Consider the following 13,850-nt stretch of genomic DNA (forward strand, 5'->3'; position numbering starts at 1 on the left):
GTTGCCAGAACCTAAGGGGTTTACTCGTGGGTCAAATGGGCCATAAGCCAGAATTTGGCTTTTTAAAAGCCAAATCTGGCCACCTAGCTACACAAGCTGCCCACTCTTGTCTTAGAGCTTTTGCAGAACTGTTGCCACTAAGAAAGCAATTTAAAAAGTTCATCTGGTGAAGCAGAACTCCTAAGAATTGAGAAACATTCTCTAAGGCAGGGCTGCACAACTTTGGTCCTCCAGCTGTTCTTGGACTACAACTCCCATCACAGTGGCCAATAGTCAGGTATGATGGGAGTTGTAGTCGAACATCTGCAGGAGGGCCAATGTCGCGCAATCCTGCTCTAAGGTTTCCGTGCAATTCTGCAGTGTTACAAAATATTTTGCCTAAACTTTTAAACATCTATTAGGAAAATATCTACTTCAAGACACACTTCAAGTTGAGGATATCAGTAAGTTATGGAAAAAGAAAATACCAGAATCTATATGACAATGAGGTCATTCACACAAGCAAAAACTCTGTTCTACCCAGGTTTGGGAGCTGTGTGTGCTCCCAATTTTCAGCTGTGTGGGTGCAAGCAACTAAGTAGGAAGACACAGAAGTGACTGTGTGGAAGCAAGGTAGGAGGAAAACCTGGGTAGCTTTTCCTCCTACCTTGCTTCCACACAATCACTTCTTCCTCCGCCTACCTAGTTGTTTGTATCTGCACAACCAAAAATTGGGAGTACACACAGCTCCCAAACCTGGGTAGAACACAGTTTTCACTTGTGTGAATGACTTCTATATGACTCAGAGATTGCTGTGGAATATTGTGGAATGTCATGTTAAATATAGCCTTTTGTACTGAACACCTGAGTTACATAATAGATGTACAACCAGATAGGAGAGACTCTTGATGAATAGGAACCAACTTTTGACTAAAGAACCTCTTAAATTCCACTGAACTGCAATTTTAGCTGCATGACTTTTTGTCTTTCGTATAAATGTGTGCACATATACACATCATTTTGTATTAAATTGCAATATTAATGAAGCTATATAAAAGGGAAACAGCTAATGTAGCAATTTTGTCTACAGATCACTGATAAGTGTTCCTACGGACTGAAAATCGCAATTTTTCCCAATATAGCAGAGGAAGCAAGAGACTGGGGAAAGAATAATAATAATATAGGGGTGTGCACAGAACCGGGAAGGCTTTGGTTTGAATCGAGCCAGACTCAAACCGAACCAAGCCCGGTTTGGTTCCATGCATATTGAGCCGGGCCCCAGTTCGGCTCGAGGCTGAACCAGTTTGGGCCCGGTTTGAAGGGCAGGGTTCTATAAGTTTTTTAAAAAATAGTAAGTTTTTAAAAACGTGCAGCCAGGTCCAGCTGCCACAGCTCTCCAAAGGTTTCCCCTCCCTTTGCCGGCCTCCCCCCCCCCATTTCTTCAGGCTGGTTCAGGCCCATTTTTAGGCCTTTTTGGCCCTTCCCCGGCTTGCACTGGCCATTTTGAAGGCTGCTCCACATGCGCACTGGCTATTTGAATGCCCAGGCTGTGGCAACACCCCGCCCCCGGAGGCCACCAGACCTGGCCATACTTTTAAAAATATTTATATATTATTTTAACTTAGACAGCCCCCAAGCCAACCTGGCTGGTTCAGCTCAAAGTCGAACCAAACCAAACCAAACTAAGCCCTGTTTGGCTCAAGGGTGAGCCATCGAACAGGCCGGTTCAATGGCAAACCAGCTCAACTTCGAGCCAGTTTACTCATCATCATCATCATCATCATCATCATCATCATTCGCATTAGACTGAGCAGCAATGTTCTTGACAAGAGTTCTTGACTTTTGTGCTATCGAGAACCTAGGCATTTCCGCTCAGCTTCTGACATGTTAATAAAGGCTTAGCTCTGGACTGATTTAGAAATCTGCTTAGCACTAATGGGAGTGGATAATTCACTTAAAGATTTGATTAAGTTGTCATAACTACTGCCTTTGGTGCCAAAAATGACATGGTGCTGCCTGACAGGAATTCTGATGGTTACTTTTTAAAAATTCAATTTCCCTGCTCAACATGCCAATGCCACTAAAGGGGGTCTTCAGCATGCAAGCAACCTGAATAGTGAAGGGACACATTTACTACAAAGAGCACACATCACTTATTTAATGCATGATCTCTGCTGGCCTTGATTACATCACTGTCTGCTATTCTTCATTGAAAGTGAATACCAGATACTATTTGTTTGTTTGTTTGTTTGACACATTTGTATACCACCCAAAATGACTCTGGACGGTTTACAATAAAACAATACAAACAAAACAAGAGGTTAAACACATTACAATAATTTAAAATTTAAAACAATGTTAAAAACTATTAAAACAGTATCTAATTAAAAGCCTGGGTGAATAGATGGGTCTTAACTGCCCTTTTAAAAGTTGTCAGAGATGGGGAGGCTCTTATTTCAGCAGGGAGCTCACTCCAAAGCCTCAGGGCAGCAATGGAGAAGGCCCATCCCCGAGTAGCCACCAGACAAACCAGTGGCAACTGCACATAAACCTCTTCTGATGATTTCAGTGGGTGGTAAGGTTCGTGGCGAAGAAGACGTTCTCTTAAATACCCAAGGCCAAAGCTATTTAGGGCTTTATATATTATAAGTTAATAGTTAATTGTTTAATATTTAGTTGCAGTTGTGCAGTTAATATTATATAAGAAGCATTATGACAAAATACAAAGTGCTAGTTATAACTTATAAAGCCCTGAACAGCTTAGGCTCTGGGTATTTAAGAGAGCATCTTCTTCACTACGAGCCCCACTGCCCATTGAGGTCATCTGAGGAGGTCCGTCTCCAGTTACTGCCAACTCGTTTGGTGGCTACACAGAGACGGGCCTTCTCGGTCACTGCCCTGAGATTGTGGAATCCCTGCTGAGATACGATCCTCCCCATCCTGAAAACCCATCTTTTCGCCCAAGCTTTCTCAGCTTTCTGAAATTTTTTAGGTTTTAATCTTTGGTTTATTTTAAATTGTTAAATTGTTTTAAGTTTTTGTATGTGTTTTTAACTTGTTTTATGCTATTGTTAACTGCCCAGAGATGGAAGTTTGGGGTGATGTACAATTCTGATAAATGAATGAATGAATGAATGAATAAAGCTGTTTTCTTAAAAAAAACAGCCTTCCAAACATTCACAACATTCACAGGGGCTGACTCCTAATGTATGTGTGCTTCTAACAACAGTATGCATGCAGCACTAGCCCCCATGCTTCAGAAGCACGGGCATTCTTGTATAAGAGCACCACCAATTTTGGTGCTCCAAAAGTGCTTTGTTACAGTGGAAACACATCCTGACCCTCAGGAACGTACTTCTGCTGTAACAGAGTGCTTCTGGAGTGTGTGGAGAGTGCTGGAAAAAAGCACACTCTTGTTCAAGAGCGCCCATGCTTCAGAAGCATGGGACTAGTGTTGCATAACTTCTTGTCAAAAGCACACACACAGTCTTAGTCAGGAGCTCCTTCAATGAAATCTAGTATGGGACTAATCTTAGGGCTCCTGGAATTTCTAAGAAGTTTTGGTTTAAGATATTAATGTAGCAATCAGAAGTTTGAATTTTGTCTTTGGTCGGCTATAAAACTGCAGTGATATTATTATTGATACTGTTGTCTGGAATTGTAAAAAGTATATCCCCAGCATTTGGCACAAAGGGTTATACTACTACAAATTTGACCATAAAGCAGGCATTTTGGAAGGAATGCTCATTAATTATCCAAATTAACTTGTGTACATTCTTAAAGTCACTTAATGCAGATGGTTTAGCCCTCTTAAGATATGCCGTTAACTGATATTTGTACAAACAGTCAGTGCAGGTAAAGAGTAATAATGGATTTTCCTCATTCTATCAATCGTTGTTTAAGACAGAAGTATACGACTGGAGTAAGGATTCTAATTTGCATGGATATCATGAATACAAACTTATGGCCAAGAGATATAAGATGTCCTTCAAAGGGTCAGGGTGTTCTTGGCTTTCCCACAAGTCACATACTATCAGTTCTGTTCAGAGAGTGCACCCACAAGACCACTTAATGATATTAGCTGGCCTTGAACATAATCTGTTTTTACAACCCAGACAGCTAAGGAGTATGTGTGGGTAGTGATTCCAGACAAATGAACACCAAGAGAGGTGAACACCAAGTGCATGAGATCTGTATGTCTCTTCTAGCTGCTTGCTTTGGCTGATAATGTTACTAATGCCACCCTTAGAGGTAACAGAAACAAAGGAAACCCAGAATCATGGGATTGCTGAAAACCCAACATCCCTGAACTTGAAGAACAATGAGTTGCAGCCCTCTGCTGACTCTTCCTTTCCAACAGTAATTAGATCACCATTTCCCAGTTTTCTGACTCACCCTCCCTACTGAGGGTTAACTATAACAAAGGTGAAAAAATTTCTATTGTTTACACATGGACCAGAGTATTTAGAAATAAAATGCTTTACTTTCCCCAATATTAATAACAAAAGGTGTCTAACTGTGTTTACTGCAAATGACAGTTCTAGATTTAAGTAGTCCAAACCTTGCCTCTTCCCCTCAAATGACAGTTGTTGCTTAGGTAGAAATGGGGGAATTTTCACCACTGAAAGCTATTGTGCAAAGCTCTGTAAAGATTTTTTTTAAACAGAGCTTTAGAAATAACATCTAGAGTCCACCCAACACTATCATCAAGTTTGCTTGACAGCTGTCATTTCAAGACTGAAATAGGTTTTTTTAAGTGATTAAAAATATTTCTTTCAAAATATCAGATTTTGTGTTGCTCACTACAGACACACTGACATTTTGAATTAATGTCGTTCAAAATCTGTTTGGCCTATAATATTTGAAGTGTCTTTCAAAGATGTTGGTCTGGGGATGATAACAACAACTTTATTTGTTAGTCACCCCATAACAAATTGTTCTCTAGGTGGTGCACAACACGTTTAAAAATCCAGTAAAAATACATAAAACACAACACAACACAAAGCCAAAAGAAATACAAAATACAATATAAAACATTTTAAACATCAGTTTTTAAAAGTATGGTGGTTTTTTTAAGTCTTCACTTGGTACCTAAAAGAAAAAAGTGATGGCACCAGGCAAGTCTCACTGGGGAGGCTATTCCATAAACAGGGTGCCACCACCAAAAAGGCACTCTCCCTTGCAGCCACTTGCCTCACCTCATTTGGCAGGGGCACCTGGAGCAGGGCCTCTGAAGAAGATTTCAAAGTCCAAGTTGGGATATATGGGGCAAGGCACTCTTTCAGGTAATCTGGTCCCAAGCCAGATAGCACTCCAGACCAAAACTCAGTGAACTCAGATAAAAACATCACATTAAGAAATAACGTTTTTACTTTTTCAAGTGATCTTATTATTGCCCCCACACCAAATGTTATGGCGTTTCATTCATTCATTCATTCATTCATTCATTTATATTGTGTAGACCCCTTTGAGAACTTTTGTTGAAAAGCGGTATATAAATACTTGTCATATTCGTAAGTGGTCTCCCACATAACCTTTCCAAAGATGAATCCATGAGCAAGGATTTTGCACACTTCTTTTAAGTTTTCACATAACTCGTCTGTCTCCAGAGCAGTAACACAGCAACTAAATTGGCCCAAAGGCTGAAGATAGATCTAACATAAAAAGGGAAACCACTGTGCTGTGGATATGCTACCAGCAATCTTTGTAAATTAATGTTGTCTCTAAAATTCTAGTGTATCAAACACTGATACATCATTCTTGTCCCTCTCCACAAGCTTATCTGCCTGGTCACTACTGCTGTTGTTGCTTCCTCCTCTGGGTGAAAAACAAAATACCTTAAAGTCAGGTGACTGGGATAGGTGGCCCAACCTTCTCCCCTCTCAGACATCTGGCTGTGGAACACTGGTTTGCAGACAGAGGAAGAGATGGTAGCAGAAGCAACTAGGCAAGTGAGTCAAGAGGGAGAGGCAAGAATGACCCATCAGGATTCAAATTGCTGGCATTCTAGATACAGACATTTATATATGCCAGTCCTGGGTAACTTGTTTTTGGACTCAAGCTCCCATCATCTCTGGCCACAACAGCTGAAATCTGGGGATGCTGAGCGTTGTAATTCAAAAAACTATATATGCATAACTGAGTTGGCAGTGCACCATATTCACTGTGTTGTGACCTTCTTTTTTTACATTACATACGAATACAGTGAATACTTATATACCACTTTTCTCCATAGGTTTCCAAAACACAGATATAAACAAATAAATATAATTACAACTGTTTTTAGTCTAGAACACAATGCAATGGAAATTATTCCCAATGTAAGCAATCAGTTTACATACTACAGTGGTCATGGAAGCACATGGTGGCTGGCTGGTATCTCATGGTAAACTATTAAAGTGCAGCTAGCAATTCATTTTCATTGCCCAGAACCAGGGCTTCTCTGCATCAGAGGAGAAGACCTGGGATACTAAGGTTCCTGAAACTGAGAAAGACCCTTTCCCTGGACCATCTCTGGATGAAGCTGTTGAGGAAGCATCACCTGCAGAGACCTCCATAGATTATGATTCTGTGGAACCCTAATATTTTGGGGGGTGTATTTGGGGATGATGGTCACAGTCAGCTTCAGAGTGAAGGGTGCTTCCTTTGAATGTTGGAAATTGTTTTTTAACAGGAGAGTTAGCATATGAATTGGATGCTTGTCACAACAGCGCGCGGGGGTGTGTGTGTGTGTATGTAGTGGTGTGATGAAAGGTATCTCATCTACATGCTGAACCAGAATGGCTTACCATGCAACAATTAACACCCTGTGGAGCAATTTAAAGCAGGTTCTGCATCATGGCCGTAAGATGAAGGCTATTGGGCTCACAGCCTCACTTGACATTGTCAACACAAGACTTCTCCGTAGTAAAAGTTATTTATTTACATTTATACTTGCAACAGAAATGAATTATCAAGTATTTGCATACTAAACACTCCAGTACTATAAATAAACCATATTATAATGGTAAAAAATGATTTGTGCCAATTTAGCAACAAAGAAATTATTTCTTGGTTCACAAGCTCTATGGTGAAAAAATATAACAAGTAAATTGACTTAATGACCTCTCCCTGAACCCCAGCTATTAACTGGAATAAAATGGGAAACAGAGCAGCATTTTATTTTCTGAACGGGCAAACAATATTATCTTTGTTACTCAGACTGAGTTGCAGTATCTGCTGCAGACAGAGCACCACTCTATTTTTCTTCACTATTCAATTTTCTTCCATCAGAGTCAGTAGATGGCTTTCTTTGGCTGTGCTGTTTAGCCATTAGTAATACGTCAGGCAACTGTATCTTCAGGCGACAGAGGGAACAATGGCAAAAAATGTCATGGGATGTTTCTTCCTTTTGTCAAAGAGAAGATGTCTTTCTTTTTTTTTTTACAGCTGGCCTGCAATTTGGTACCCTAAAATAATTCATCCTGCAATTTATGGCTGGCACAGAGAATATTGATGTTTATTGGCTCATGTGTGGGTACTTTTAGGGGAGTTTTTGCATCTGCTTATCTAAGGATATAGAACAAAGGATCAATCAAATATATATCTTTGGCACAGTGCAAAAAGCGTAGTGCTTTTCAATAACTGGCATAAGTCAGAAAAATAACTGTTCTAGGTGTCCTGAAAACAGTTCAAAGAAGAATCGCTTGCCTTCATTCTTATTCTCAGCTTATAGGAAGAGGACAGCATGATGTGTGTATCCAGGGCAGCAGCGGCAGCGGCAGCTCTTTTGCCAGCTGGCCTTTCATGGCCACCCACTGCCAAACTGTGCAAACACCAGCACTGCCCTCTCTCATTTTCTCTCTCTCCCCCGCCAGAGAACAAGCAAGAGCTCATTAGCGCTTGCAAAGCAGAGTAGCAGATGGTAACAAGAGGCCAACCAGTGAAGTGGCCACCCTGCCACTGCTGGATGCAAGCTCCAGGCTGCCATGGCAGCACACCCTAGAAGGCCAGCAGGGAGGAGTAGCACATGGGTAGCGTGGCAGGGCCATCCTGAGGCAGGGCCTGGGCCAAGGTGTCAGCCTTGGCCCAGGGCGTGGGGCCAGCACAGAGGTGGGAGAGGCCGCTTGATTTTTATTGGCCGCAGACAACAACTTCCATGGAGCCACACTGATTGCACTGACTGATGATGAAATGTGTTTGCTTTTGTGTGGGGGAGAAAGAGGAGTGCCAGGCTTGTTATGTTCTTTTGTCCATGTGACAAGACTCTGACAAGAACATGACTAACACAATGTTGTCTGAGACTGGCACATAGTGAGAAGTTCAAGATATGCTTCCTGTTTCCAAAATGCTCTGCAGAATACCATGCCAAAGTAACTTCTGAGATGCACTTTAAACAATGAGTGTATGTCTTAGTGGCCTAACTCGCAATCACAGGTTTCTCAGGCATATTATTTGGAAGAGAAAGGGGAATTGATACGGAATCAGATTTCTAAGGAGGAAATGTTCCTGATTCTCTCTCTCTCTCTCTCTCTCTCTCTCTCTCTCTCTCTCTCTCTCACACACACACACACACACACACACACAAAGGATCCCAGGCATGACTAGACATCTGCTTTCATCAAAGGCGTGGCTGTATGGCACAGGATGGCTGAGCCACAGAATGGCTGCTTTGCTCCCCTTTACCTTTGGGAGCCTGAGCAGAGTGCAAGCAAAGCAAGCATTCCACTACAGGATGCCAAGGCTTTGTTCATGTTCCTCTTAGCAAACCTTTCCCCCCACCAATAGCTGAGGATGAGTAGAACAGAAGAAAATAGCTTTGCTTGTAAACATACCCTTTTCACCCATCAGCCACGTTCCCCTCACTTTAGGAACACAGGAAGCTGCCTTATACTGAGTCAGACCATTGGTCCACCTAGCTCACTATTGTCTACACTGATTGGCCAAACCTTGGCCTCTCCAAGATTTCTCGCAGGAGTCTTTCCCAGCCCTACCAGGAGATGCCAGCAGGGGCGTAACGAGGGTGGGGCAGGCAGGGCATGTGCCCTAGGCGCCACTGCAGGGGGGGGCGCAAGGTGCCTGCCATGCCCTGCCTCCACCCCAACTGAGGTCCAGAGAAGCACCCTGCCCCTGCCCCCAGCGAGCACTTGCCCTTTATTTCAGCCAGTGTTTGCTGGCTGAAAGCGTCTATTCCCCTTTCTCTCCCACCAGAGAGGGAGGGAAAGGAAGAATCGATGCTTTCAGCCAGGAAGCTCTGACTGAAATGATGCAGAAGAGCTTGCTCAGGCTCTTCGGAGCTCAAGGCTACGCCCCTTTGCATGTGGTGTCAAAGGGGGCATGGCCTAAAGCTCCAAAGAGCCAGAGCAAGGAGCTTGTGGCCACTCCCCTTTGCATGTGACATCAAAGGCGGTGTGGCCTCAAGCTCCGAAGAGCCTAAGCAAGCTCTTCGTTAGGAGTCATTTCAGGGCTTGCTTTCATTCAGGCAGCAAACACTGGCAAGTGCCCGTTGACAGGGGGGTGGGGATCCTAGTATCCTGGGCAGGATGTTGTTCCCATTTGCAACCACTGCGGCTGCCTGCCCTGCTGGCTCATTTTCTGTTGTTGCTGCAAGTCCTGACCCACCCCAGAGTCCAAAGTAAGTAAATTGCCTGTGCCCCGCCTGCTCTCAAGTGAAGTCTCAAAGAAATTATATCTGACTGGTGCTTTCTCAGGCTGATGCTTCCTCCCTGCCCTCGCAGAGGATGTTTGTTTCTTTTTTTAAATGTATACAATGAAAGAAACAAGTTGAAAGAGAACTGCAACAACAAACTAGTTTTTCAGGAGAGGCTGAAAGGGTTAAATGAACAGAGAGTTCGTGCCTAGAGAGGTCCAGAAATGTGAATGCTCTCCAGGTTCCTGTCCCACCTCCTCCTCCTTGTTAAAAAAACCCCTTGTGTTTGCATTTTACAACCTGCGAGCAGTTGTGGCTTGCAGTTTGCAAGGCAGGAGGTTTTTCAGTGGAAAGCCTGCAAGAAGAGGGTGAGTTCAAGGAAGAGAAGGGAAGCCTTGACTGTATAGAAGAAGGGAAAACCCATTGCTGGGGAAAAGGAAGGAACAGGGCTGCAGATTGAGTGCTCAGCTGCAAAGGAGGAGAGGGCACCTTCCTTTTAGTTGTATATGGAAGAAGGGAATTTTGGTAGGTGCAGCTTTTAAACTGAGAAAGCTGATTTACATTTTCATCTTTATGAATTCAAAATTCTTTGCGTCCAACACATTGTACTAAATAGCTATTTAGCTCTAAAAATACAAGATGTTTGCAATTGAAGTAAACATTTGCTTCCCTCAAACTGCCAAAAATTAATATTCAGTGAAACAGAATTAAAATTAACGAATTTCCTTTGCTGAATTAGATATTATTCTGAACTACATATGATTTTAAAAAATAATTGAAATGTAGTCATTCAATTAAATAAAGCCAGCTTTACATTTATATTAATGTAATTTCATTTCAAAAGAGCAGGTTAAAATTAATCTAGGTTCAAATTGTGTGTGTTCAATATTAATCGAAGCAAATTGATCTAGATTTAGATTTTCAAACATAAATAACACACCTAGCTTGCTTCCACTAAGAGTAAAGTTCAGCAGAAAATTATCCATAAACACAGGAGATACTCCAGTAGAACATGCCCCTATTCTGGTCATAGGGAAAAGAACTGAGTGTATGGGGCTCTGCTTCTTAAACACTGTACTTTGTTTATCATTTAACTACACATATGTATATCATAAAGTGAAATGACTTTTAGAGACAAGAATTTCCTTGCATATATGACAGTTCCTTGCATATAGAACAACATATAAAACACCTTGCTGTTGCCCAGGGTCTCTGATGCACTTCCTGCTTTGTTGTATCCAGCTTTATGCTTACACTGTCTGCGTTTCTTGGTAAATGGAACATCATTTTATTTTATTTATTTAACATATTTTATACCACCCAAAACCTATGTCTCTGGGAGGTTTACAACAAGATAAAAACAAATATTTTATTTATTTAACATATTTTTATACTGCCCAGATTCTTTTGCCAAATTCTTGTCCATTGCCTACCACCCAGAAATAGTTAATGTGAAGCAAAATTTCCCTGTAGGAATGTCATTTTTGTAAGAAACTGTGCGGAATAGATACATATGTATTGATCACTACACATGGGTTTCTGCACAACACCTGCACAGAAGAAACTCCCATGTAGAAAATGTGTCTCTTGTAAATTGACCCTATATTTTCCATACATGACTGGGATATCTGAGAGTTAGTCAATAATAAAAGAACAGCACACTGCTTGTGACAGCAAGGGGCAAATTACAATGATTTCTTAGTCTGGCAAGGGCTGGTTTTGGCCCTGGCAGAACTTGGCTGTCTGCTCCTGTTGCAAATTCCTCTGTCTAGTGTGGCAAACTAATGTATCCTCCTCCCTCCTGGTGCCAAAGTAAGCACTAGTGTGGTGAATGCACATATACCCCATCATGAGCCAACAGTCATCACAAGACAAAGGCTGTCAGGAATTTGGGCAGGTGATCCTCTAGGACAAAGTCATGTTTTTTAAAAAGCATGAGATGAGACAGAAAATTACACTGGAATCCTCACATAACTCCTTACTGTTGTTCTAAGTCTAATAGAAATGGCTTCATGTTTTCAGGTTTTGATCAACAACCATGTCTAGATGGTACAGTGTTCCTTTTAACAGGGATGTCCAGATGTTGTTGACTACAAGTCCCATCATCCCTGTTTGGACAGGGGCGCAATTTCAGTGCTTGCCCTCGGCGCTATTTTCCCTAGATACTCCTCTGGATGCCAGGGATTGTACAGGAGACCATCTGCATGCAAACCAGATGCTCTACTATTACTGAGCTATGGTCCCACTGTGTGCCCCTCAAAATGCTTGTATGCACAGCCAAAGGTGGTTAGTTTTGGTTTTGGTTTTAACTTGATGAGCTTTGGAGAGGCAAGGATCCCCTCCCAACCCACCGCCCTCAATATTCTATAGTGTGCCCCAGCTGTAGGAATTGAGTCTGCCATCTCTCTCTGCTGATTTTGGTCCCCTGTACATCCACACAGAAAACACACACACACACACACACACACACACACACACACACACACACATCCTAACAGAGGGGGTGATGGTTCAATTTAAAAATTCCAGTTGCATAATTCCAGATAGTATAGTATGTCCCCATTCAGGAAAGAATGGCAAACTGCTATCCATCCTAAGGGAACAGGCTTGCAATACCTTGACTTGGCTAAGACACAAAATGGACACCTTACAAACAGCCAAGCATTTCAGAATGTGCTTTTTAATGTAAACTAAAACAAAACAAAACAAAAAAAGAACAATCCACTGCGTGATCCAAGAATGTTACCCTCATGATCACACTGGCTTGTTGACCATGCCTATATTTCTTAGTTTCAGGGTGGAACTGGATGCATTGTCCCATGTGCTAAGTGAACAACCTCTGCTAACTGAGCAAAGAGGCACCTTTTTAAAGTGGTGGTTCTCTTTATTTAGTGGGGGAGAGCAACTAGCCCTATCCAGGCCCAGCACAGCATCCCTCCAGTGGCTGTTGCTGGTGTCTATCTTATGTTTCTTTTTTAGATTGTGGGCCCTTTGGGGACACGGAACTATTTTATTTATTTATTTATATCTTTGTAAACCGCTTTGGGAACTTTTGTTGAAAAGCAGTACATAAATATTTGTCGTATTCGTATGTGATGGAATTATTGCTAAAAACTGCAACCAATATCAAGCTTTCCCTCCTCTCCCAATAACATAGTTAGTTATAAGTTTATTCGGTCATTGACCAGCAAATCCCAATAACATATATAGATATAGAAGAGTGTGATGTGGCAAGATCACATGATGGTTTCCCCAGACTTCCCTTCAGCAGTAGCCAATAATGGACTGGGAGATTCATGGCATGATGATGTCACATCACAAGCCTTCATAACATTACTGGGAGAGAAGGGGAGAACTGCCTTCAACTACAGCTCCATGTCCAGCATATGCCCATCTCTGCCCTTCAAGGCTGAATTAAAAGCACATAGATTTGGGATATAATCAATGTTCATACTCCTCTAAGGACCACATGGCATGAAGTTAGTTACAGTACTTACACATTTATTAAGGGACTATGAGAATCAAACAGTTTACCTCCCCTCAAGGAAAACTGCATACCAGTAATCTTTCCTGTTTGTTCACCTTGCAGTCAACAATAAGTACAAAAGAGCAGCAGACTGTAAATATAGACTATAAAGGGAGACTAAAGCAAGGATTTCAAAATACCTTCTGTGTTTGAATTTCCGTTTCCTTGGTTTTGTAGCCAGAAAACTATGTGGCTAGCCTGCTTTTATAAAGACAGAGTAATTCCTCAATTTATGACACCAGAAAATGTATAATAGTTACAACAATACATCACAAAAATAGACTTGATTGCACGAATACTTTGAGCAGGGTTTTATATCTCACCTTTCAAAGTTGCTTTCTTGAGCACCTTCATTGCATAGAGCTGCCCAGCATCAGATCCTTTGATTTTTCTTACTAGAAATACCTGCAGCAAAAGGCATAAAAACTAATTCAGTTACATAGCTTTGAATTAATTGTGTTTGTACAATAGAAAGTAGCACTGCAAAGATTTTGTTCCCAGTTCAATTAACTATTCTGTTTTTTCCATCTCCATTGCCCTACGAGTAAGTTCTGGAGAAGGGTCTGCCGAAAACCCAAAGCTTTTCCCCAAAGGATAGGGGAGCAACTTTTAATTAAATCAGTGTAGTATGATCCATCTGATTTCAGAGTTGGTAAGATGCACAAACACATGGTGATAGAAACAAAGGCTGACATCCAGGCTGATGTTGCACTAACA

At 41.7% G+C, this 13,850-nt stretch overlaps 1 protein-coding gene across 5 annotated transcripts in view; it reads right to left on the minus strand.

Annotated features, from left to right (window-relative positions):
* RPS6KA2 (ribosomal protein S6 kinase A2) overlaps nucleotides 1–13,850 on the minus strand; it is a 308,882-nt gene that overhangs the window by 113,136 nt on the left and 181,896 nt on the right. For all 5 annotated transcript variants that reach the window (XM_053296146.1, XM_053296119.1, XM_053296139.1 and 2 more), the window contains one exon: nucleotides 13,457–13,538. In XM_053296146.1, the coding sequence (XP_053152121.1) occupies nucleotides 13,457–13,538 (82 nt within the window). The remainder of the gene's footprint in view (nucleotides 1–13,456; nucleotides 13,539–13,850) is intronic.

The sequence above is a fragment of the Hemicordylus capensis genome, chromosome 1 (assembly GCF_027244095.1).
Source record: "Hemicordylus capensis ecotype Gifberg chromosome 1, rHemCap1.1.pri, whole genome shotgun sequence".
In the NCBI taxonomy this organism is placed as follows: domain Eukaryota; kingdom Metazoa; phylum Chordata; class Lepidosauria; order Squamata; family Cordylidae; genus Hemicordylus; species Hemicordylus capensis.